The sequence below is a fragment of the Dendrobates tinctorius genome, unplaced genomic scaffold (assembly GCF_039654945.1).
Source record: "Dendrobates tinctorius isolate UK_male_01 unplaced genomic scaffold, ASM3965494v1 ptg000028l, whole genome shotgun sequence".
Lineage (NCBI taxonomy): Eukaryota > Metazoa > Chordata > Amphibia > Anura > Dendrobatidae > Dendrobates > Dendrobates tinctorius.
Genome location: NW_027361696.1, coordinates 13912501 through 13939752, shown reverse-complemented (window position 1 = coordinate 13939752; position 27252 = coordinate 13912501). Strand labels below are relative to the sequence as shown.

Here is a 27252-nt window from a genome sequence, read left to right as displayed (position 1 = left end):
AGAGGGGAGGTTGGCGTCTTCACCCGACGTGGCTTAAAGTGGTGGACATGGGTGGCATAACCAAAGAGCTAGAGCACTTCTTCCAAATGAACGAAGGGAGTACTGAGGCCACAACGGTATGGGATGCCATGAAAGGCGTTTACGAGGGGACTTTTTATAAGTGAGATTGCAAGGTGTAAGACCAAAACTAAATTGGCAGATCAACAAATAAAGGATGACCTGACAAGAGCGGAGGCAGACATGATTTTGGCGCCAACGAGTGAAGCTCACAATAGACTAAAATTGGCTCAGGAGGCAGTTGATAAACTGCACATGATGCAAGCTGAGAGGAAAAGGGCATTTCAGCAAGTCCAATTCTTTGAAGAAGGAGAGAGAGTAGGTCACTTGTTGGCGGTGATATCTGCGGCACAGAGGGAGTCTTCCAGGGTGTATAAACTGAGAGATCAAACAGGGGCGACTCTGACAGACACAAAGGACATACTGGAGGTCTTCAAGGCATATTACATGGCACTGTACACTTCGAGAGCACGGGACACAGAGGGGGATGTGGAGAAATTTTTGGAAGGCATTTTTTCACTACCTAAATTGTCTGAGGAAGATAGGTTGAGGTTGGAAGAACCTGTGAGTGTGGAGGAGGTGGAATGTGCAATACTGTCTATGCCCAATAACAAATCACCGGGAGCTGATGGTCTACCTGGGGAGGTGTACAGGGAGTTAGTGGAATTGCTGGCTCCGAAATTGAAATCTGTGTTTGATGAGGCTTTAGTGACGGGGGCACTGCCGAGATCAATGGAGGAAGCGGTGATAGTAGTTCTGCCGAAGGAGGGAAAAGATCCCATGGATGCGGAGTCGTACAGGCCCATTTCGTTGTTGACAACGGATGTCAAAATACTCGCTAAGATCCTGGCCACACGGCTCACCGGGGTTGCGCATACCATTATACACGAGGACCAGTAGGGCTTTATGCCTAACCGCTCCACGGCTGTTAACTTAAGAAGATTATTTCTTAATATGCAACTGCCTGCTGATAATGGTGGCAGGAGAATAGTGATGTCATTGGACGCTAGGAAAGCATTTGATAGCGTGGAATGGCAATACTTATGGAAAATCATGGAACTGATGGGATTCGGCCCCGCGTTCATGGCCTGGGTGAAGTTATTGTACTCATCCCCAAAGGCGGTAGTTAAGGTGAATGGAGAAGAGTCCGGGATGTTTGACTTGCATAGGGGCACAAGGCAGGGGTGTCCGCTGTCCCCGCTATTGTTCGCGGTGGCAGTGGAGCCCCTGGCGGCCAAGATCAGAGCTGAGAGGTGAGTGGTCAGATTTAAATTTGGGAAGCTGGAAGAAAAAATATCATTGTATGCCGACGACATCCTGTTGTTTTTGGAAAGTGCAGGAGAGACACTGGGGTGCGCGATGGATGTAATTAAACAATTTGGGAGCATTTCGGGACTGGAGATAAATTGGCACAAGTCTTATGTCATGGCTGTGGATAGAGCAATAGAAGCGGAGGAGATAGATGAGAGGGGGAAACAACTCCAGCTAGTTTCACAGTTTAAATACCTAGGGATATGGGTAGCTCTTCCACTGTCCCGATTCACGGGTCTGAATTTGGTTCCTCTGCTAGAGAAATTTAAAGGGAAAATAGGTGCATGGTGCAAATTGGCTTTAACGGTAACGGGTAGAACTAACCTGATTAAGATGGTCCTTATGCCACAACTAATGTACGTTTTGCACAATTCGCCGATATGGCTACCAAAAAAACGGTTTCGGGGCATTGATTCTATCTTCAGATCCTTGATATGGGGCAAGAAGCAGGCACGGATTAAATTTGGAACTCTGCAAAAAGGAAAGGAAGAGGGAGGACTGGCCGCACCAAATCCATGGGTCTATTTCTTGGCAGTACAGGGCCAGCATGTCAGGGGATGGAGAGAGCTCGATTGTGGAGGAGCAGCTCACCGGGTGCTGGTACATTTGACGGGGAGACGCCCACTTATCCAGGGTCTAGAGGATGGTACCTTTAAGAAACTGGGAGCACCATATCCTACTATAGGCATGATTCAGAAGGTATGGGACACCATTAAAAGGATCAGAGGGGTGGATGAGCTGACTAGGTGCTCACCGGTGTGGGACAATGAGCATCTGCCGGAACTTAATAAGCTGCGTCAAATGGGCAATTGGAAGGCGAAAGGAGTGAGATATGTGTGCCAGCTGCAGAGTGGAACGGACCTGAAGACCTTTGAGACATTGAGAGAGGAATTTGATTTGCATTCGGTATGGGGGTTTCAATACTATATGCTTCGACATGCTTGGAGGGCACAGTGTAGATTGGGAGCCATGTCGGTTCAGGGCGACATTGTACTAGACTTTGTGTGTATGAAGGGAGGTATGAGGGGAGTTATATCGAGCATATATCATGATCTACTACACTCCTATCTGGGGGACAATCACCTCACTGCAAAGAGTAAATGGGAAAGGGAGGTGGGTACCCTCACAACAGAACAATGGGAGACTATTCTTGAATATGTCCCGAAGATCTCTCTAAGCGAGCAGGCACGGCTCTCCCAATTATATGTAATACATAGAACATACAAAACACCACTGGTCCTATTCAAGGCGGGCTTGAGGGGAGACTCTAGCTGCCCTAGATGTGGCACAGACCAGGCCGGACTGTTACACATGCTATGGTCGTGTCCACGGCTGGTGGCATACTGGCTGGTCGTTATCAACAAAATTGAGAGAGCTTATGCATGTACGCTCAACAGGAATCCAGTGCTGTGTGTTTTGGGGGAGGTGGATGGAATACCTGTCTCAGAACATTACAAAGTGGCAATAGCGAGGTTGCTGTATGTGGCACGCAAACTAATAGCACGAAAATGGAAGGATTCGGAACCCCCCACTAGGAGGGAATTTATTGCTCAGACACGTACGGTAATGCATTTAGAGGAAAGCATTTACAGGCGAAGGCATGGTGAAAAATATGGTCCGCCTGGATGGCGGTGATATGATTGCTAAGACTCTCAAGTATACCCGGCATAAGGAGTATTGGGGGAGGGGGGGTGGCTTTGATTGTATTACTACAAGATATGTGAATTGTTACATGTATATTGATATCCACTGTTTATTGTTTAAAATCTTTTGAAACCTAAATAAAAATAACTGGTTTAAAAAAAAAAAAAAAAAAAAAAGAAATGCTCACTTTCCGCATGTGGCTATGCCCACCATGCGTAAAGTGAGCGTTTCATGTGCGGATGGTACCGAGGGTGTGGAGGGGAGGAGACTCCTCCATGCCTTGGGTACAATAATCCTGTGAAAAATAGAATTAAAATTAAAAATAGTGATATACTTACCCTCTGTCGGCCCCCGGAGTCCTCAGCGATGCTCCCGGTATGTTCCGTTCCCAGGGATGCATTGTGGAACGTACCAGGACCATCGCTGAGGACTCTGGGGGGCCGTCAGAGGTTAAGTATATCACTTTTTTATTTTTTTTTAATTATTTTTAACGTTCTATCTTTCACTATTGATGCCGCATAGGCAGCATCAATAGTAAAAAGGTGGTCACACTTGTCAAGCACTATGCTTGACAAGTGTGACCAACCTGTCAATCAGTTTTCCAAGCGATGCTTCAAATCACTTGGAAAAGCACAAACATTCTTCAAGCTAAAAAGTCTTGCTAAACGCTGTTGTTTTGCCCAAACTGTCATTTTATTAGACTGTATAAGAGAGCATTATACTGTGTATAGGGGAGCTGTACAGGGGGGAGACTCGGGACATTATTAAATGTAAAGTGGGCACTTATTGCTATAGGAGAACTCAGGTTACAGTGACTGTCAAAGGCGCACAAATGGCAGTATTACTTCCTAGGGGACAAAATGTGGGCACTGTTTTCTAGGGCACTTTCAACCAGGCATTACTATTGTATATTCTAGAGGGTTGCTTTAGAATTTAGAGGTCACACAGAACCACACAGCAGGTGCAGTAATAGGGACACATACGGCAGCAGCAGCTCAGCACTGGGGTATCAGATGCAGTAATAGGGACACATACGGAAGCAGAGGCTCAGTATTGGGGTATCAGGTGCAGTAATAGGGACACATACGGAAGCAGAGGCTCAGTATTGGGGTATCAAGTGCAGTAATAGGGACACATACGGCAGCAGCAACTCATTATTGGGGTATCAGATGCAGTAATAGGGACACATACGGCAGCAGTGGCTCAGTATTGGGGTATCAGGTGCAGTAATAGGGACACATACGGCAGCAGCAACTCATTATTGGGGTATCAGATGCAGTAATAGGGACACATACGGCAGGAGTGGCTCAGTATTGGGGTATCAGGTGCAGTAATAGGGACACATACGGCAACAGCGGCTCAGCATTGGGGTATCAACAGAATGAGGAGTTGGGAATAGTCCCATTGGTGACAGTGCTGAAAATATGAGAAGTGAAATGTGTCTTTGTTGTAATCTCTGCAGACGAGTCCTGGCTGGAAGAAGTTGTCATGGCAGTCTGAGCCAGATGGAAAAGATGTGAAAAGTGAACAATTCCATCAGAAAGAACGTCAGCGGTAAGTCACCATCTGTAACTCTGCTGTAATCACTTATATTTCTGTAGGACTGGTATCTACCACTGACTATATGGCGGTAATATCAATATTGGCCTTTAGTTAGAAATTATATTCAGCAACAGCGTGGTCCTCTGCTGAGGTTCTCCTCCACTATTAGGGTGCGTCACCCAGTTGTAATCAAGGTTACCTGGTTAGGGGCCCACTCAGAAGCTTCGCCCCCCCCTGAACCAAAACCTTAGCTACGCCTCTGGTGGGGGCATCATACTGTTTGTGAAGAAAGTACTTTGGAGGCATCATACTGTATATGTAAAGGAATCTACTGTGAGGACATCATATTGGGGACAGTGGTGATAATGAATAAAGAGTTGCTGAGTAAGATAGCGCTATATAAGCAAAGCATAATAAATAAATAATATTGAAAGAGCACAATACTGAGTGAGGGGGGAATGTACTGGTGGACTGTACTGTATGGAACATCATATTGAGTTGGGGAGGGGAATGTACTGTGGGAATACAATACTGTGTGGGACATTATACTGTGTGGGGGGAATGTACTGTAGATACATACGTGTGTGGGTAATGTACTTTGTGGGGCATCATACAGTGTGAGGGGGATGTACTATGGTACATCATACCGTGTGTGGGGGGGGAATGCACTGTGGGGACATCCTACTGTGTGGGGAATGTACTGTAGAGACATCATACTGTGTGTGGGGAATGTACTAAGTGTGGGGGGGAATGTATTGTAGGGACATCATACTGTGTGTGGGTAATGTACTGTGTGGGGCATTGTAATGTAAGATATGATGTTGCAGAACTTTCTAGAATCTCCCATTGCTACACACTGAGGAGACGAGCCTGTCATGTAGCTGCAACCCCCCACAACACACACACCAGTGTCTTCCAGCTCTGTGAAACCTGAAACTGTCCATTTCCTCTCGCAGCCTCCCCCCTGCAAGGGAAAGCATTGCTTTGTTCTGAAACCATGAAGGTTGAATACAGGTATAGGAAATATTAAAAGAAGCCTAGCGCGCACTTAGCTTGTGACAGAGATATGAAACTCACATTTCTGCAAAGGGCACAAAGCCAGCTTTCTAAACCCCTAAGTTTCATGATTCTCGGACTTCCAGAAATTGAGATATGGATTGCTCCCAAATGGAGTGTCCTATCTAGTGCACTCTTGATGTTTTCTTGTTGGGTTCGTTACACTGGGAAATATGATACCCTTGGTGAGTTCATACGAGCTTCCCCCATTAAGATATGGTTATCATAACTTTTTAGTTAAATCATAACTTGGAAAGAGGGAGGTTGGACCCCTCCAGACCGCCCATTTCGTGAGGTCACAGACCCTAGGCTATAGGTATACCCTACCAAATTCCAGTCAGTTCAGCTGGAGTCCTCCTGCCAGAGAGACGTGCCAATGAGTGGGGACGTTTGGTTAAGCGCCCCTCCCCCAGCCACATGGTCTGCCTAATACCAACTACGCACATGTGAGTGTTACTTTCTGTTCTTTCATCCACTTTGTTTTATATTTGTACATATGTAATGTCTCAATTTATAGCAAGTTTTATCTATGTAATCACTGCCCTATTGGGAATAAATGATAAAATCTATTAGCCCTGTCTCCATGCTCTAAGAAACTATGCGCCTTTTTTAGATAATCGCTACTAATTTAGGGTTTGCCACGGACCCTCTTAATTAACACTTTGATTAAGTAAAGCGTGGCTGGTGGCAGCGTGGTGTGCGCGGCTGGCGAGGCTAGCTGGCAGTACAGAAGGGTCTTATATTGCTGAATGAGTGGTTGAGGCCACAGCACTGATAATTCCCTTACTGTAGTAGTCTAATTGCCTGTGCACAACAAGCAGTCCGTCCGTTGACTAATTATCCTAGGTGCAGTTCCCTGACTGACCTGAGGGTAAGGGGGGCGCCCGAGAGCTGCGAGTTCCAAAAGTGGAACTGAGAAAGTGGGATATACATAAATCCCTGCAGTTCTTGGAAGGTTGTTAGCAGTGGTGGGGCAACCAAAATACCCCCCCTGCGATAAATTGTTAGAGCAAGATTAGCTTGCTGTGTTTTTGTCACATGGTGCCAGTGGTGGGATAACTAAGATAAGCCCCCACTGTGCCTGTGATAGCCGTGTTGCGGCTGTGTGTTGGGTCCCTCCGTCCGCTGATACACCCGTGTCGGTGGTGGGATCGTGACGTTTTGGTGGCACCGGCCGCGCCGTTCGTCGCAATTTGGTGGCAACGGCGTGCCTCCTGCTTGCTGTCGTGACATATTGGTGGCAGCGGTGGGATAATCCTAGAGCATTAGTGATTTCGTTTGAGCAATCATTCCTCTTGCTAAAAACCTGCACGGTTCCTGCGGGAATCCTGCATCATAGGTTCTGGAGAACAGACTCAGTGGTTACTAGTCCTGAGACATTTTTGTGTACTTGCAAGTATTCCCTCCCTTTCTCTTCGTTTTTCTTTTCTATCTTTTATTTGGCAACCATGGTGGCAAAAGGAGAACACTGGTACAGACAGCAGAAAAAGGAAAACCTTGCTGCAGTATGCACGTACCGAGGCATTGACGCCACAAGCAAAACCAGAGATCAATTGATCGCGGCTCTGGTGCAGCTGGACAACACCCAGAGTCCAGTGGGCGCAGAAGTTGGCCCAAGTGACAATGGGGCTGCAGCAGAGGCTCCACTCCTGAGCGCTGGCCCCACATTCAACCAGAGCACGCTGGACCCCTACCTGCAAGTGGCCTTGGACGCACTCCCTTTCGAATACAGTGAGGGACGGGTGAGGCTGATCCAGCAATATCGGCAGGAGGCCCGAGCCGAGCGAGAGGCTGAGAGCCGAACATGAGTGCCAAGCAGAAGCTCACAGGGCCCATGAGCTGGAGATGCTCCAGCGGGGGTGGAATGCCCCCACAGCCCGAAGCAGTGAGCCCAGCAGAGTCCTAAACCCCGGCCAGAGCATTTTCCCGTGATGGAAAAGGACGGGGACTTGGACACGTTTCTGCGAGCCTTCGAGAAAGCCTGCAGACAGTACCGGCTGGATAAGGTCCAATGGGCCAGGTACTTGACCCCAGGGCTAAAAGGCAAAGCTCTGGAGGCATTTGCTTCTCTGCTGTCAGAAGACGACGACTATGATGCCATCAAGCAGGCTCTGATCGCCAAATACCGGCTGACACCTGAGGTATACCGAAAGAAGTTCCGGAACCTCCAACGTGGCCCACACGATAGCTATAGTGATGTGGTGCAAGGACTCAGGACCCACTTTGACCAGTGGATCCATGGACTGTCCGTTGATTCCTTTGAGCAGCTACGGAACCTGATGATCAAAGATCAGTTCCTGCATCTTTGCCCAGCTGAGGTCCGACAGTTCATCCTGGACCGCGAACCACCGAATGCGGACAAAGCGGCGGGAGGTGTGGTTGGGAGGATTGACGACAACGTTCAACTTGTTCAGGTGGGGGCCCGTCTTGCTACAGGCCTCAAGGACACTGGGGCTGAACGAACCCTCATCTGTTATGGACTGGCGGCCCCTGAAGAGTTTGTTGAGGGGAAAACCCTGACTGTCACCGGGATCGGGGGTACCCGCTGTCCCTTGCCAGTGGCCCAGGTTTTTGTTGATTGGGGTGCCGGGAGCGGGGTGAGGGAAGTGGGGGTGTCTGAAAACCTGCCCACTGATGTTTTATTGGGGACTGACTTGGGGAGGATGTTTGCATACTACGTCCCTGACACCCCTCCCAAGTCTGATAATAAGGGTAACGTTAACCCTGATGATGATGACGGGAAACTGAATGTGTTACCTGCTAATGACGTGATGAGTAATGATGCAACTAACAATCATTCTCTCCCCAGGAATGATGCTGATGGTGATGTAACTGTACCAAAGAAATCTGATAACCATTCTTTTCCTAGGAATGATGATGTATCTGTGCCGAATGAACCTGTTAACCATTTCTTTGAAACGTTAGATGTGTCCACAGGTACCGAAGTGCTCAGCCCCGTCACTCTGCGGAGTGAGACGGCTGAGGAACCCATGGCAGAAGCAAGCAACGGTGCTCAAGGAAATGGGGAGGTGCATGGGGACCATGAGGAAGGTAATGCCATGCAACTGACCAGTGCCACCGAGGAAGGTAACTGGCTCATAAGTAGCACTGCTCCTGAAGTGTTGGGGGTGGATGGGGAGGTAGGGCCCATAGCAGCGCCGATTGGTGGGTCTGTAGAAATCCCCAGGGAGACAGCATACATAGCAGCTGTCACACGCAGTCAGAGTGCCCAGATCGCAGGTAGCGCCCTGTCTTCTGGACCCTCTTCTGCTACAGGAGAGTCTGAACCATAGGTGAACCCAGAGCAGGTTCCAGAGGGTTCCAGTAAGGTAGGGACCCTGACGTCACTTCTGGCTGCCTCCAGCAAGGAGTCCCAGGCTTCTCTGCACTCAGATGCCAGCCTGGAGAAATTGAGACACCTCGCCGAGACGCCCACCTCCGAGCCTGATAAGGAGAGGGTGTTCTGGGAATGAGGAAGGTTGTACTGGGAGACAGTACCCGGAGATCCCCAAAAGGAGTGGTTGAGGGAAAGACAGCTAGTCGTTCCCCTACAGTTCAAAACTGAGTTGTTGCGGATTGCCCATGAGATTCCACTCGCTGGACACTTGGGGATCAGCAAAACAAAGGCACGGCTGTCTCAACACTTCTATTGGCCCAAGATGGGGACAGATGTAACACAATACTGCCGTTCCTGTGACACCTGTCAAAACGTGGGTAAGGCGGGGACTGCTCTTAAGGCTCCCCTTATTCCTTTGCCGGTGATAGAGGAGCCTTTCCAGAGAATCGCGGTGGACATTGTAGGCCCGCTGGCCGTCCTCAGCAGCGCTGGAAAGCGATACATTCTCACCGTGGTAGACTACGCTACCCGGTACCCAGAGGCAGTAGCTCTGTCTTCAACCAGGGCAGATAAGGTGGCTGACGCACTGGTGACCATCTTTTCAAGGGTAGGATTTCCCAGGGAGATGCTTACCAATCAAGGGACCAAATTCATGTCTCACCTAATGGAGGCTCTCTGTGAGAAAATTCAGGTAAAGCACCTGGTATCGAGTGCGTATCACCCACAGACTAATGGTTTGTGTGAACGCTTCAACGGTACCCTCAAACAGATGCTCCGCATGCTGGTTGAGACCCAAGGGCGCGACTGGGAGCGGTACCTCCCACACCTGCTGTTCGCTTACAGAGAAGTTCCGCAGGCCTCGACCGGGTTCTCCCCCTTCAAGCTCCTGTATGGCAGGCAAGTCCGGGGACCCCTTGGGTTGATAAGAGAATCCTGGGAAGATGAGCCAAACCCCACAGAAGTATCCATCGTGGATTATGTCATGCGCTTCCGTGACAAGATGCAGACCTTGACGCAGTTGGTGCATGACATGACGCAGGCTCAGGCTGACCAGAAGCACTGGTACGACCAGAACGCCCGGGAGCGGACCTACCAGGTGGGTCAAAAGGTGTGGGTGCTGGTCCCCGTACCAACGGATAAGCTTCAGGCAGCCTGCGAAGGCCCATACGTCATCCACCAACAGCTCAACTCGGTCACCTATGTGGTCACGCTTGACCATGCTCGGGGTAGGCGCAAGGCCTTTCACGTCAATATGCTGAAGGCGCACCACGAACGTGAAGCTTGCATCCTACCCGTCTGCAACCTGCCCGAGGATGGGGAGGAAGATCCTGGACATGCTGGCCCAAGCCAAGGCCGATGGGTCCATTGAGGACATGGAGATAAGTGGTTTGCTAACCGTATCCCAGCGGTCGCAGTTGGTGGAAGCCCTGGAACCCTTCCGGGCCGAGTTCACCAACCGACCCGGGAGGACAGAGTTAGCGGTTCATGAGGTGGACACCGGGAATCACGCCCCACTACGGCGAACACCTTATTGGATCTCTGAGGAGATGCAACAAGTCATGCGCCAAGAGATCAATGAGATGTTAAGGCTGGGGGTGATTCGACGGTCAAAAAGCGCATGGGCCTCACCTGTAGTCCTCGTGCCTAAAAAGGAGCGACTACAGGGGGCTCAACGCCATCACAACCTCTGATGCCCACCAGATGCCGTGCATCGAGGATCTGCTTGAGCGGTTGGCAAAAGCAAGGTACATATCCATCATGGATCTGAGTCGGAGATACTGGCAGATTCCCCTGAGCCCTGAGGCGCAGGAGAAATCCGCCTTTATCACCCCCTTTGGACTGTACGAGTCCACGGTCATGCCCTTCGGCATGAAAAATGCCCCTGCCACTTTCCAGCGGATGGTCAACCACCTACTTCGGGGACTGGAGGAGTACGAGGTGGCGTACTTGGACGACATCGCCATCTTCAGTTCCACCTGGGAGGAACACCTTCAGCATTTCCAGGAGGTGCTCAAGCGTCTTCACCAGGCAGGCCTGACTATCAAGCCGGGAAAGTGCCAGATGGGCATGAGCGAGGTCCACTACCTGGGGCACCGGGTAGGAGGGGGTTCCATGATTCCGGAGCCAGAAAAGGTGGACGCAATCGCGTCCTGGCCCACCCCCAGGACCAAGAAACAGGTGAAGTCCTTCTTGGGCACTGCAGGGTACTATAGGCGGTTTGTTCAAGACTATAGCGCCCTTGCAAAACCCTTGACTGACCTCACCAAACAGAGGCTACCCCAAAAAGTCAACTGGACAGATGACTGTGAGGTGGGCTTCCAAGCTTTGAAAGCAGCCCTGTGCATCTCTCCAGTGTTGAGAGCAGTCGACAGCAGTCGCCCGTTTCTGGTACAGACCGACGCCAGCGAGTTTGGCCTCGGTGCTGTGCTCAGCCAGGTCGACTCGGGGAACCAGGAGCACCCCGTGTTGTACCTGAGCCGGAAACTTTTGCCGACGGAAGTGGCATACTCCACCATCGAGAAGGAGTGTCTGGCCATGGTGTGGGCACTGCAACGTTTGCAGCCCTACCTGTACGGGCGCACCTTCACGGTGGTAACCGACCACAACCCTCTGAGCTGGTTGCACACAGTGTCCGGAATCAATGGAAGGTTGCTCCGCTGGAGCCTTGCCCTTCAACAGTAGGATTTTACGGTACAACACAAAAAGGGCAGTGAACATGGTAATGCCAATGGGTTGTCCCGCCGGGGTGAACCCGCTGAGGTGCGCATGGCCGATTACCGACAGGTAATGCCTCCGTAGCTCCCTCTAAAAGGGGGAGGTGTAATGTAAGAGATGATGTTGCAGAACTTTCTAGAATCTCCCATTGCTACACACTGAGGAGACAAGCCTGTCATGTAGCTGCAACCCCCCTCTTCCCCCACAACACACACACCAGTGTCTTCCTGCGTGCAGCTCTGTGAAACCTGAAACCGTCCATTTCCTCTCGCAGCCTCCCCCCCTGCAAGGGAAAGCATTGCTTTGTTCTGAAACCATGAAGCTTGAATACAGGTATAGGAAATATTAAAAGAAGCCTAGCGCGCACTTCGCTTGTGACAGAGATCTGAAACTCACATTTCTGCAAAGGGCACGAAGCCAGGCTTCTAAACCCCTAAGTTTCACGATTCTCGGACTTCCAGAAATTGAGATATGGATTGCTCCCAAATGGGGTGTCCTATCTAGTGCATTCTTGATGTTTTCTTGTTGGGTTTGTTACACTTGGAAACATGATCCCTACCAAATTCCAGTCAGTTCAGCTGGAGTCCTCCTGCCAGAGAGATGTGCCAATGAGTGGGGACATTTGGTTAAGCGCCCCTCGCCCAGCCACATGGTCTGCCTAATACCAACTATGCACATGTGAGTGTTACTTTCTGTTCTTTCATCCACTTTGTTTTATATTTGTACATATGTAATGTCTCAATTTATAGCAACTTTTATCTATGTAATCACTGCCCTATTGGGAATAAATGATAAAATCTATTAGCCCTGTCTCCATGCTCTAAGAAACAAACTGCGCTTTTTTTTAGATAATCGCTACTAATTTGGGGTTTGCCACGGACCCTCTTAACACTTTGATTAAGTAAAGCGTGGCTGGTGGCAGCGTGGTGTGCGCGGCTGGCGAGGCTAGCTGGCAGTACAGAAGGGTCTTATATTGCTGAATGAGTGGTTGAGGCCACAGCATTGATAATTCCCTTACTGCAGTAGTCTAATTGCCCGTGCACAACAAGCAGCCCGTCCGGCGACTAATTATCCTAGGTGCAGTTCCCTGTCTGACCTGAGGGTAAGGGGGGTGCCGGAGAGCTGCGAGTTCCAAAGTGGAACTGAGAAAGTGGGATATACATAAATCCCTGCAGTTCTTTAAAGGTTGTTAGCAGTGGTGGGGCAACCAAAATACCCCCCCTGCGATAAATTGTTAGAGCAAGATTAGCTTGCTGTGTTTTTGTCACATGGCGCCAGTGGTGGGATAACTAAGATAAGCCCCCACTGTGCCTGTGATAGCCGTGTGCCGGCTGTGTGTCGGGTCCCTCCGTCCGCTGATACAGCCGTGTTGGTGGTGGGATCGTGACGTTTTGGTGGCACCGGCCGCGCCGTTCGGCGCAATTTGGTGGCAACGGCGTGCCTCCTGCTTGCTGTCGTGACAGGCATCATAATGTGTGAGGGGAATGTACTATGGGACATCATACTTCGCGTGTGTGGGGGAATGTACTGTGTGTATATCATATTGTGTGGGGGAATGTACTGTAGAGACATCATACTGTGTGTGGGTAATGTACTGTGTGGGGCATCATACTGTGTGGGGGGAATGTACTGTGTGGGGTAGAGGAATGTATTGTAGAGACATCATACTGTGTGTGGGGAATTTACTGTGTGGGGCATCATACTGTGTGAGTGGATTGCACTATGGGACATCATACTGTTTGTGTGTGTGGGGGATGTACAGTGGGGATATCATACTGTGTGAGGGGAATGTACTTTGGGATATCATACTGTGTGTGGGGGAGGGGAATGTACTGTGGGGATATCATACTATGTGGGACATTATACTGTGTGGGGGAATGTACTATAGAGACATACGTGTGTGGGTAATGTACTTTGTGGGGCATCATACAGTGTGGGGGGATGTACTATGGTACATCATACTGTGTGTGGGGGGGAAATGCACTGTGGGGACATCCTACTATGTGGGGGAATGTACTGTAGAGACATCATACTGTGTGTGGGGAATGTACTATGGACATCATACTGTATGTGTGGGGGGGAATGTATTGTAGGGACATCATACTGTGTGGGGGAATGTACTGTGGAGACATCATACTGTGTGAGGAATGTACCGTAGAGACAGCATACTGTGTGTGGGTAATGTACTGTGTGGGGCATCATAATGTGTGAGGGGAATGTACTATGGGACATCATACTGCATGTGTGTGGGGGAATGTACTGTGTGTATATCATACTGTGTGGGGGAATGTACTGTAGAGATATACTGTGTGTGGGTAACGTACTGTGTGGGGCATCATACTGTGTGGGGGAGATGAATGTATTGTAGAGATATCATACTGTGTGTGGGGAATTTACTGTGTGGGGCATCATACTGTGTGAGGGGAATGCACTATGGGACATCATACTGTTTGTGTGTGTTGGAGATGTACAGTGGGGATATTATACTGTGTGAGAGGAATGTACTTTGGGATATCATACTGTGTGTGGGGGAAGGGGAATGTACTGTGGGACATAATAGTGTGTATGAGTGTAGGGGGAAATGTACTATAGAGACATCATACTGTGAGTCGGTAATGTACTGTGTGGGGGGAGAGGGGAACGTACTGTGGAACATCAAACTGTATGTTGGGGGAATGTACTGTGGGGACATCATACTGTGTGTAGGGGAATCAGGAGGGGGGAATGTACTATAGATACATCATACTGTGTGGGGGAATGTGCTGTGGAAACAACATACTGTGTTTGGGGTGTATGTACTGTGGGGACATCATACGGTGTGGAGGGAATGTACTTTAGGGACATCATCCTGAAAGTGGAGGGATATACTGTGTTGAACATAATACTAGACAGGGACAATGTACTGTGGGAGCGTCATACTGAGTGTAGGGGAATGTACTGTGGAGACATCATAATGTGTGTTGGGGAATGTACTGTGGGAACATCATACTGTGTGTGAGGAATGTACTGTAGAGACATCATACTGTGTGTGGGGAATGTTCTATGGGACATCATACTGTGTTGGGGGGAATGTATTGTGGGGACATCATACTGTGTGGGGGAATGTACTGTAGAGACATACTGTGTGAGGAATGTACTGTAGAGACATCATACTGTGTGTGGGTAATGTACTCTGTGGGGCATCATAATGTGTGAGGGGAATGTACTATGGGACATCATACTCTGTGTGTGGGGGGAATGTACTGTAGAGACATCATACTGTGTGTGGGGAATGTACTGTCTGGGGCATCATACTGTGTGAGGGGAATGCACTATGGGACATCATACTGTTTGTGTGTGAGGGGGGATGTACAGTGGGGATATCATATTGTGTGAGGGGAATGTACTGAGGGATATCATACTGTGTGTGGGGGAAAGGGAATGTACTGTGGGACATAATAGTGTGTGTGAGTGTAGGGGGAGAATGTACTATAGAGACATCATACTGTGAGTCGGTAATGTACTGTGTGGGACATCATACTGTGTGTGGGGGGAGCAGGAGGGGGGAATGTACTAAAGAGACATCTTACTGTGTGTCGGTAATGTACTGTGTGGGGGAATGTACTGTGGAAACATCATACTGTGTGTGGGGTGTATGCACTGTAGGGACATCATACGGTGTGGAGGGAATATACTTTAGGGCCATCATCCTGAAAGTGGGAGGATATACTGTGTTGAACATCATACTATGCAGGGACAATGTACTGTGGAAGCATCATACTGAGCATAGGGGAGTGTACTGTGGACAGCGCACATAAGGAAAAAATTCCAAAAATCCAAGAAAACATCATTTGAAAGGTAACTCACCAAACCCTGACTGATGCACTGGCAGGATGCAGCAGACCCCAATTGATAAAGGCTGGGGCAGCACAGGTGCATTCCACTGATGAGAACAGCCAGTAAACCAATATGTTCTGGCCTAGGCAGCCAGACCATATTGGGTTAGTGGCTGTCCTCGTCAGTGGAATGCACCTGTGCTGCCCCAGCCTTTATCAAGTGGGGTCTGCTGTATCCTGCCAGTGCATCAGTCAGGGTTTGGTGAGTTACCTTTCAAATGATGTTTTCTTGAATGTACTGTGGACTCATCATGTTTGTGGGGTAATGTACTGTGGGGACATCATACAGTGTGGGGAAAGTACTGTGGAAACATCATACTATGTGTGTAGGAATGTACTGTGGAGACATCATACTGTGGGGCGAATGTACTGTGGAGACATCATACTGTGGGGCGAATGTACTGTGGAGACATCATACTGTGGGGCGAATGTACTGTGGGGACATCATACTGAAAGTTGAAGTGGGGGGTATACCGTACTGTGTGGATCATCAAACTGAGTGTGGGGGGAATGTACTGTGGAGACATGATATTATTTACAGGTGATTGTGAAGGCATCAAATTGTATGCAAATACTAATGGACCTTACTAGGAGAATATTTCTATGTGGCCATATATAAAAGACTGGACAAGTTTAGGGTACAGGTTTGTCATAAATAAGAAAAATTGCCATGATGCACTACACAGCATGCGCTTTTCTTTATTGTTTTTCCAAATTTGGGACATATGACCCTCGGCCCACAATTTAGGGTCTGTGCACTTTTAAGAATATATCATTACAAGCAGTACACTGCCCCTTTGTGGTCTCCACCAATCATTCCGCCCTCACCTTTCATCGTCCTCCGCGTTCTGGGGAAAGGTCTAAGCACATCTTTTCGCGCTAGAAGTTTATCTTCTGTGTCCCCCTGTTCAATTACCAGGGAATCCATAGTTCTTCAGGGGCAGCAGGTTATAATGAAACCACTGAGGGTCTATTTTAAGAGATCCAGAGGCAAATCATAAAGGAGTGTGAAGTTACAGGACAGGGCCCTCTGAAGACTGTAAGCTCCTAGGATCAGTGGCTTCAAACGGCTCTGTTCTGCTTTACATCTTCTGAAGGACTGCAGTAAAAATAAATCATCCCCATGTGATCGCTGTTCCTGAGGAATGAAACACGGTGACAAGAGTGATGACACGACAGAGCAAAGACATTCATATAATATAATGTTATATAATACAAGACAGAAGATGTGGTACTGTACAGCGTGTATATACAGGACAGGAGGGGTGGTACTGTGCAGTGTATATATACAGGACAGGAGGAGTGGTACTGTGCAGTGTATATATACAGGACAGGAGGAGTGGTACTGTGCAGTGTATATATACAGGACAGGAGGAGTGGTACTGTGCAGTGTATATATACAGGACAGGAGGAGTGGTACTGTGCAGTGTATATATACAGGACAGGAGGAGTGGTACTGTGCAGTGTATATATACAGGACAGGAGGAGTGGTACTGTGCAGTGTATATATACAGGACAGGAGGAGTGGTACTGTGCAGTGTATATATACAGGACAGGAGGAGTGGTACTGTGCAGTGCATATATACAGGACAGGAGGAGTGGTACTGTGCAGTGTATATATACAGGACAGGAGGAGTGGTACTGTGCAGTGTATATATACAGGACAGGAGGAGTGGTACTGTGCAGTGTATATATACAGGACAGGAGGAGTGGTACTGAGCAGTGTATATATACAGGACAGGAGGAGTGGTACTGTGCAGTGTATATATACAGGACAGGAGGAGTGGTACTGTGCAGTGTATATATACAGGACAGGAGGAGTGGTACTGTGCAGTGTATATATACAGGACAGGAGGAGTGGTACTGTGCAGTGTATATATACAGGACAGGAGGAGTGGTACTGTGCAGTGTATATATACAGGACAGGAGGAGTGGTACCGTGCAGTGTATATATACAGGACAGGAGAAGTGGTACCGTGCAGTGTATATATACAGGACAGGAGAAGTGGTACTGTGCAGTGTATATATACAGGACAGGAGGAGTGGTACTGTACAGCGTGTATATACAGGACAGGAGAAGTGGTACTGTACAGTGTGTATATACAGGACAGGAGGAGTGGTACTGTGCAGTGTATATATACAGGACAGGAGGAGTGGTACTGTACAGCGTGTATATACAGGACAGGAGAAGTGGTACTGTACAGTGTGTATATACAGGACAGGAGGAGTGGTACTGTGCAGTGTATATATACAGGGCAGGAGGAGTGGTACTCTGCAGTGTATATATACAGGACAGGAGGAGTGGTACTGTGCAGTGTATATATACAGGACAGGAGGAGTGGTAGAGTGCAGTGTATATATACAGGAGTGGTACTGTGCAGTGTATATATATATATACAGGACAGGAGGAGAGGTACTGTGCAGTGTATATATAGGACAGGAGGAGTGGTACTGTGCAGTGTATATATACAGGACAGGAGGAGTGGCACTGTGCAGTGTATATACAGGACAGGAGGAGTGGCACTGTGCAGTGTATATATACAGGACAGGAGGAGTGGTACTGTGCAGTGTATATATACAGGACAGGAGAAGAGGTACTGTGCAGTGTATATATACAGGACAGGAGGAGAGGTACTGTGCAGTGTATATATACAGGACAGGAGGAGTAGTACTGTGCAGTGTATATATACAGAACAGGAGGAGTGGTAGAGTGCAGTGTATATATACAGGAGTGGTACTGTGCAGTGTATATATATATATATATATATATACAGGACAGGAGGAGAGGTACAGTGCAGTGTATATATACAGGACAGGAGGAGTGGCACTGTGCAGTGTATATATACAGGACAGGAGGAGTGGTACTGTGCAGTGTATATACAGGACAGGAGGAGTGGTACTGTGCAGTGTATATATACAGGACAGGAGGAGAGGTACTGTGCAGTGTATATATACAGGACAGGAGGAGAGGTACTGTGCAGTGTATATATACAGGACAGGAGGAGTGGTACTGTGCAGTGTATATATACAGGACAGGAGGAGTGCTACTGTGCAGTGTATATATACAGGACAGGAGGAGTGCTACTGTGCAGTGTATATATACAGGACAGGAGGAGTGGTACCGTGCAGTGTATATATACAGGACAGGAGGAGTGGTACCGTGCAGTGTATATATACAGGACAGGAGGAGTGGTACCGTGCAGTGTATATATACAGGACAGGAGGAGTGGTACCGTGCAGTGTATATATACAGGACAGGAGGAGTGGTACCGAGCAGTGTATATATACAGGACAGGAGGAGTGGTACCGTGCAGTGTATATATACAGGACAGGAGGAGTGGTACCGTGCAGTGTATATATACAGGACAGGAGGAGAGGTACTGTGCTGTGTATATATATATATATATAGGACAGGAGGAGTGGTACTGTGCAGTGTATATATACAGGGCAGGAGGAGTGGTACTCTGCAGTGTATATATAGAGGACAGGAGGAGTGGTACTGTGCAGTGTATATATACAGGACAGGAGGAGTGGTAGAGTGCAGTGTATATATACAGGAGTGGTACTGTGCAGTGTATATATATATATATATATATATACAGTGCCTACAAGTAGTATTCAACCCCCTGCAGATTTAGCAGGTTTGATAAGATGCAAATAAGTTAGAGCCTTCAAACTTCACACAAGAGCAGGATTTATTAACAGATGCATAAATCTTACAAACCAAAAAGTTATGTTGCTCAGTTAAATTTTAATAAATTTTAAACATACAAGTGTGGGTCAATTATTATTCAACCCCTAGGTTTAATATTTTGTGGAATAACCCTTGTTTGCAATTACAGCTAATAATCGTCTTTTATAAGACCTGATCAGGCCGGCACAGGTCTCTGGAGTTATCTTGGCCCACTCCTCCATGCAGATCTTCTCCAAGTTATCTAGGTTCTTTGGGTGTCTCATGTGGACTTTAATCTTGAGCTCCTTCCACAAGTTTTCAATTGGGTTAAGGTTAGGAGACTGACTAGGCCACTCCAACACCTTGATTTTTTGGCTCTTGAACCAGGCCTTGGTTTTCTTGGCTGTGTGCTTTGGGTCGTTGTCTTGTTGGAAGATGAAATGACGACCCATCTTAAGATCTTTGATGGAGGAGCGGAGGTTCTTGGCCAAAATCTCCAGGTAGGCCGTGCTATCCATCTTCCCATGGATGCGGACCAGATGGCCAGGCCCCTTGGCTGAGAAACAGCCCCACAGCATGATGCTGCCACCACCATGCTTGACTGTAAGGATGGTATTCTTGGGGTCGTATGCAGTGCCATCCAGTCTCCAAACGTCACGTGTGTGGTTGGCACCAAAGATCTCGATCTTGGTCTCATCAGACCAGAGAACCTTGAACCAGTCTGTCTCAAAGTCCTCCAAGTGATCATGAGCAAACTGTAGACGAGCCTTGACATGACGCTTTGAAAGTAAAGGTACCTTACGGGCTCGTCTGGAACGGAGACCATTGCGGTGGAGTACATTACTTATGGTATTGACTGAAACCAATGTCCCCACTGCCATGAGATCTTCCCGGACCCCCTTCCTTGTTGTCCTTGGGTTAGCCTTGACTCTTCGGACAAGCCTGGCCTCGGCACGGGAGGAAACTTTCAAAGGCTGTCCAGGCCGTGGAAGGCTAACAGTAGTTCCATAAGCCTTCCACTTCCGGATGATGCTCCCAACAGTGGAGACAGGTAGGCCCAACTCCTTGGAAAGGGTTTTGTACCCCTTGCCAGCCTTGTGACCCTCCACGATCTTGTCTCTGATGGCCTTGGAATGCTCCTTTGTCTTTCCCATGTTGACCATGTATGAGTGCTGTTCACAAGTTTGGGGAGGGTCTTAAATAGTCAGAAAAGGCTGGAAAAAGAGATAATTAATCCAAACATGTGAAGCTCATTGTTCTTTGTGCCTGAAATACTTCTTAATACTTTAGGGGAACCAAACAGAATTCTGGTGGTTTGAGGGGTTGAATAATAAATGACCCTCTGAATAAACTTTTCACAATTTAAAAAAAAATTAAACAAAGAAATAACATTCTTTTTTGCTGCAGTGCATTTCACACTTCCAGGCTGATCTACAGTCCAAATGTCACAATGCCAAGTTAATTCCGAATGTGTAAACCTGCTAAATCTGCAGGGGGTTGAATACTACTTGTAGGCACTGTATATATATATATATATATATTTATACAGGACAGGAGGAGAGGTACTGTGCAGTGTATATATAGGACAGGAGGAGTGGTACTGTGCAGTGTATATATACAGGACAGGAGGAGTGGTACTGTGGAGTGTATATATACAGGACAGGAGCAGTGGCACTGTGCAGTGTATATATACAGGACAGGAGGAGTGGTACTGTGCAGTGTATATATACAGAACAGGAGGAGAGGTACTGTGCAGTGTATATATACAGGACAGGAGGAGAGGTACTGTGCAGTGTATATATAGGACAGGAGTGGTACTGTGCAGTGCATATATACAGGACAGGAGGAGTGGTACTGTGGAGTGTATATATACAGGACAGGAGGAGTGGCACTGTGCAGTGTATATATACAGGACAGGAGGAGAGGTACTGTGCAGTGTATATATACAGGACAGGAGGAGTAGTACTGTGCAGTGTATATATACAGGACAGGAGGAGTGGTAGAGTGCAGTGTATATATACAGGAGTGGTACTGTGCAGTGTATATATATACAGGACAGGAGGAGAGGTACAGTGCAGTGTATATATAGGACAGGAGGAGTGGTACTGTGCAGTGTATATATACAGGACAGGAGGAGTGGTACTGTGCAGTGTATATATACAGGACAGGAGGAGTGGTACTGTGCAGTGTATATATACAGGACAGGAGGAGTGGCACTGTGCAGTGTATATATACAGGACAGGAGGAGTGGTACTGTGCAGTGTATATATACAGGACAGGAGGAAAGGTACTGTGCAGTGTATATATACAGGACAGGAGTGGTACTGTGCAGTGTATATATACAGGACAGGAGTGCTACTGTGCAGTGTATATATACAGGACAGGAGGAGTGCTACTGTGCAGTGTATATATACAGGACAGGAGGAGTGGTACCGTGCAGTGTATATATATAGGACAGGAGGAGTGGTACTGTGCAGTGTATATATACAGGACAGGAGGAGTGGTAGAGTGCAGTGTATATATACAGGAGTGGTACTGTGCAGTGTATATATATATATATATATATATATATATACAGGACAGGAGGAGAGGTACTGTGCAGTGTATATATAGGACAGGAGGAGTGGTACTGTGCAGTGTATATATACAGGACAGGAGGAGTGGTACTGTGGAGTGTATATATACAGGACAGGAGGAGTGGCACTGTGCAGTGTATATATACAGGACAGGAGGAGAGGTACTGTGCAGTGTATATATACAGGACAGGAGGAGAGGTACTGTGCAGTGTATATATACAGGACAGGAGGAGGAGTACTGTGCAGTGTATATATACAGAACAGGAGGAGTGGTAGAGTGCAGTGTATATATACAGGAGTGGTACTGTGCAGTGTATATATATACAGGACAGGAGGAGAGGTACTGTGCAGTGTATATATAGGACAGGAGGAGTGGTACTGTGCAGTGTATATATACAGGACAGGAGGAGAGGTACTGTGCAGTGTATATATAGGACAGGAGGAGTGGTACTGTGCAGTGTATATATACAGGACAGGAGGAGTGGCACTGTGCAGTTTATATATACAGGACAGGAGGAGTGGTACTGTGCAGTGTATATATACAGGACAGGAGGAGTGGTACTGTGCAGTGTATATATATACAGGACAGGAGGAGAGGTACTGTGCAGTGTATATATACAGGACAGGAGGAGTGGCACTGTGCAGTGTATATATACAGGACAGGAGGAGTGGTACTGTGCAGTGTATATATACAGGACAGGAGGAGTGGTACTGTGCAGTGTATATATATACAGGACAGGAGGAGAGGTACTGTGCAGTGTATATATACAGGACAGGAGGAGAGGTACTGTGCAGTGTATATATACAGGACAGGAGGAGTGGTACTGTGCAGTGTATATATACAGGACAGGAGGAGTGCTACTGTGCAGTGTATATATACAGGACAGGAGGAATGTTACTGTGCAGTGTATATATACAGGACAGGAGGAGTGCTACTTTGCAGTGTATATATATATATATATATATATATATATACAGGACAGGTGGAGTGGTACTGTGCAGTGCATATATACAGGACAGGAGGAGTGGTACTGTGCAGTGTATATATACAGGACAGGAGGAGTGGTACTGTGCAGTGTATATATATACACTCACTGGCCACTTTATTAGGTACACCATGCTAGTAACGGGTTGGACCCCTTTTGCCTTCAGAACTGCCTCAATTCTTCGTGGCAGAGATTCAACAAGGTGCTGGAAGCATTCCTCAGAGATTTTGGACCATATTGACATGATGGCATCACACAGTTGGCGCAGATTTGTCGGCTGCACATCCCTGATGCGAATCTCCCGTTCCACCACATCCCAAAGATGCTCTATTGGATTGAGATCTGGTGACTGAGGAGGCCATTTGAGTACAGTGAACTCATTGTCATGTTCAAGAAACCAATCTGAGATGATTCGAGCTTTATGACATGGCGCATTATCCTGCTGAAAGTAGCCATCAGATGCCTGTTCTTAGCTGAGAGGAGTGGTACCCAGTGTGGTCTTCTGCTGCTGTAGCCCATCTGCCTCAAAGTTCGACGCACTGTGCGTTCAGAGATGCTCTTCTGCCTACCTTGGTTGTAACGGGTGGCAATTTGAGTCACTGTTGCCTTTCTATCAGCTCGAACCAGTCTGCCCATTCTCCTCTGACCTCTGGCATCAACAAGGCATTTCCGGCCACAGAACTGCCGCTCACTGGATTTTTTTTCTTTTTCGGACCATTCTCTGTAAACCCTAGAGATGGTTGTGCGTGAAAATCCCAGTAGATCAGCAGTTTCTGAAATTCTCAGACCAGCCCTTCTGGCACCAACAATCATGCCACGTTCAAAGGCACTCATATCACCTTTCTTCCCCATACTGATGCTCGGTTTGAACTGCAGGAGATTGTCTTGACCATGTCTACATGCCTAAATGCACTGAGTTGCCGCCATGTGATTGGCTGATTAGAAATTAAGTCTTAACACACAGTTGGACAGGTGTACCTAATAAAGTGGCCAGTGAGTGTGTATATATATATATATACACAGGACAGGAGGAGTGGTACTGTGCAGTGTATATACACAGGACAGGAGTGGTACTGTGCAGTGTATATATACAGGACAGGAGGAGTGGTACTGCGCAGTGTATATATACAGGACAGGAGGAGTGGTACTGTGCAGTGTATATATACAGGACAGGTGGAGTAGTACTGTGCAGTGTATATATACAGGACAGCAGGAGTGGTACTGTGCAGTGTATATATATACAGGACAGGAGGAATGGTACTGCGCAGTGTATATATACAGGACAGGAGGAGTGGTACTGTGCAGTGTATATATACAGGACAGGAGGAGTGGTACTGTGCAGTGTATACTGTATATACAGGACAGGAGGAGCGGTACTGTGCAGTGTATATATACAGGACAGGAGGAGCGGTACTGTGCAGTGTATATATACAGGACAGGAGGAGCGGTACTGTGCAGTGTATATATACAGGACAGGAGGAGCGGTACTGTGCAGTGTATATATACAGGACAGGAGGAGTGGTACTGTGCAGTATATATACAGGACAGGAGGAGTGGTACTGTGCAGAGTATATATACAGGACAGGAGGAGTGGTACCGTGCAGTGTATATATACAGGACAGGAGGAGTGGTACCGTGCAGTGTATATATACAGGACAGGAGGAGTGGTACCGTGCAGTGTATATATACAGGACAGGAGGAGTGGTACTGTGCAGTGTATATATATACAGGACAGGAGGAGTGGTACTGTGCAGTGTATATATACAGGACAGGAGGAGTGGTACTGTGCAGTGTATATATACAGGACAGGAGGAGTGGTACTGTGCAGTGTATATATACAGGACAGGAGGAGTGGTACTGTGCAGTGTATATATACAGGACAGGAGGAGTGGTACTGTGCAGTGTATATATACAGGACAGGAGGAGTGGTACTGTGCAGTGTATATATACAGGACAGGAGGAGAGGTACTGTGCAGTGTATATACAGTATACAGGACTGGAGTGGTACTGTGCAGTGTATATTTACAGGACAGGAGGAGTGGTACTGTGCAGTGTATATATACACAGGACAGGAGGAGTGGTACTGTGTAGCGTATATATACAGGACAGGAGGAGTGGTACTGTGCAGTGTATATATACAGGAGTGGTACTGTGCAGTGTATATATATATACAGGACAGGAGGAGAGGTACTGTGCAGTATATATATACAGGACAGGAGGAGTGGTACTGTGCAGTGTATATATACAGGACAGGAGGAGAGGTACCGTGCAGTGTATATTTACAGGACAGGAGGAGTGGTACCGTGCAGTGTATATATACAGGACAGGAGGAGTGGTACTGTGCAGTGTATATATACAGGACAGGTGGAGTAGTACTGTGCAGTGTATATATACAGGACAGCAGGAGTGGTACTGTGCAGTGTATATATATACAGGACAGGAGGAATGGTACTGCGCAGTGTATATATACAGGACAGGAGGAGTGGTACTGTGCAGTGTATATATACAGGACAGGAGGAGTGGTACTGTGCAGTGTATACTGTATATACAGGACAGGAGGAGCGGTACTGTGCAGTGTATATATACAGGACAGGAGGAGCGGTACTGTGCAGTGTATATATACAGGACAGGAGGAGCGGTACTGTGCAGTGTATATATACAGGACAGGAGGAGCGGTACTGTGCAGTGTATATATACAGGACAGGAGGAGTGGTACTGTGCAGTATATATACAGGACAGGAGGAGTGGTACTGTGCAGAGTATATATACAGGACAGGAGGAGTGGTACCGTGCAGTGTATATATACAGGACAGGAGGAGTGGTACCGTGCAGTGTATATATACAGGACAGGAGGAGTGGTACCGTGCAGTGTATATATACAGGACAGGAGGAGTGGTACTGTGCAGTGTATATATATACAGGACAGGAGGAGTGGTACTGTGCAGTGTATATATACAGGACAGGAGGAGTGGTACTGTGCAGTGTATATATACAGGACAGGAGGAGTGGTACTGTGCAGTGTATATATACAGGACAGGAGGAGTGGTACTGTGCAGTGTATATATACAGGACAGGAGGAGTGGTACTGTGCAGTGTATATATACAGGACAGGAGGAGTGGTACTGTGCAGTGTATATATACAGGACAGGAGGAGAGGTACTGTGCAGTGTATATACAGTATACAGGACTGGAGTGGTACTGTGCAGTGTATATTTACAGGACAGGAGGAGTGGTACTGTGCAGTGTATATATACACAGGACAGGAGGAGTGGTACTGTGTAGCGTATATATACAGGACAGGAGGAGTGGTACTGTGCAGTGTATATATACAGGAGTGGTACTGTGCAGTGTATATATATATACAGGACAGGAGGAGAGGTACTGTGCAGTATATATATACAGGACAGGAGGAGTGGTACTGTGCAGTGTATATATACAGGACAGGAGGAGAGGTACCGTGCAGTGTATATTTACAGGACAGGAGGAGTGGTACCGTGCAGTGTATATATACAGGACAGGAGGAGTGGTACCGTGCAGTGTATATATACAGGACAGGAGGAGTGGTACCGTGCAGTGTATATATACAGGACAGGAGGAGTGGTACCGTGCAGTGTATATATACAGGACAGGAGGAGTGGTACCGTGCAGTGTATATATACAGGACAGGAGGAGTGGTACCGTGCAGTGTATATATACAGGACAGGAGGAGTGGTACCGTGCAGTGTATATATACAGGACAGGAGGAGTGGTACCGTGCAGTGTATATATACAGGACAGGAGGAGTGGTACTGTGCAGTGTGTATATACAGGACAGGAGGAGTGGTACTGTGCAGTGTATATATACAGGACAGGAGGAGTGGTACCGTGCAGTGTATATAAACAGGACAGGAGTGGTACCGTGCAGTGTATATATACAGGACAGGAGGAGTGGTACCGTGCAGTGTATATATACAGGACAGGAGGAGTGGTACCGTGCAGTGTATATATACAGGACAGGAGGAGTGGTACCGTGCAGTGTATATATACAGGACAGGAGGAGTGGTACCGTGCAGTGTATATATACAGGACAGGAGGAGTGGTACCGTGCAGTGTATATATACAGGCCAGGAGGAGTGGTACTGTGCAGTGTATATATACAGGCCAGGAGGAGTGGTACTGTGCAGTGTATATATACAGGCCAGGAGGAGTGGTACTGTGCAGTGTATATATACAGGCCAGGAGGAGTGGTACTGTGCAGTATATATATACAGGACAGGAGGAGTGGCACTGTGCAGTGTATATATACAGGACAGGAGGAGTGGCACTGTGCAGTGTATATATACAGGACAGGAGGAGTGGTACTGTGCAGTGTGTATATATACAGGACAGGAGGAGAGGTACTGTGCAGTGTATATACAGTATACAGGACTGGAGTGGTACTGTGCAGTGTATATATACAGGACAGGAGGAGTGGTACTGTGCAGTGTATATATACAGGACA

General features: G+C 47.6%; 1 protein-coding gene across 7 annotated transcripts in view; it reads right to left on the bottom strand.

Annotated features, from left to right (window-relative positions):
- Positions 1-27252, bottom strand: part of LOC141085113 (chloride channel protein ClC-Kb-like) — an 83316-nt gene that overhangs the window by 46163 nt on the left and 9901 nt on the right. For 4 of the 7 annotated variants that reach the window (XM_073570222.1, XM_073570223.1, XM_073570224.1 and 1 more), the window contains exon 2: positions 16366-16675. The exons of 2 other annotated variants lie outside the window; for them this stretch is intronic. In XM_073570222.1, the coding sequence (XP_073426323.1) occupies positions 16366-16465 (100 nt within the window). In that variant the 5' untranslated portion in view covers positions 16466-16675. Of the gene's footprint in view, positions 1-15508; positions 15588-16365; positions 16676-27252 lie in introns of those variants that run through there. One more of the 7 variants, XM_073570227.1, reaches the window with a different exon arrangement.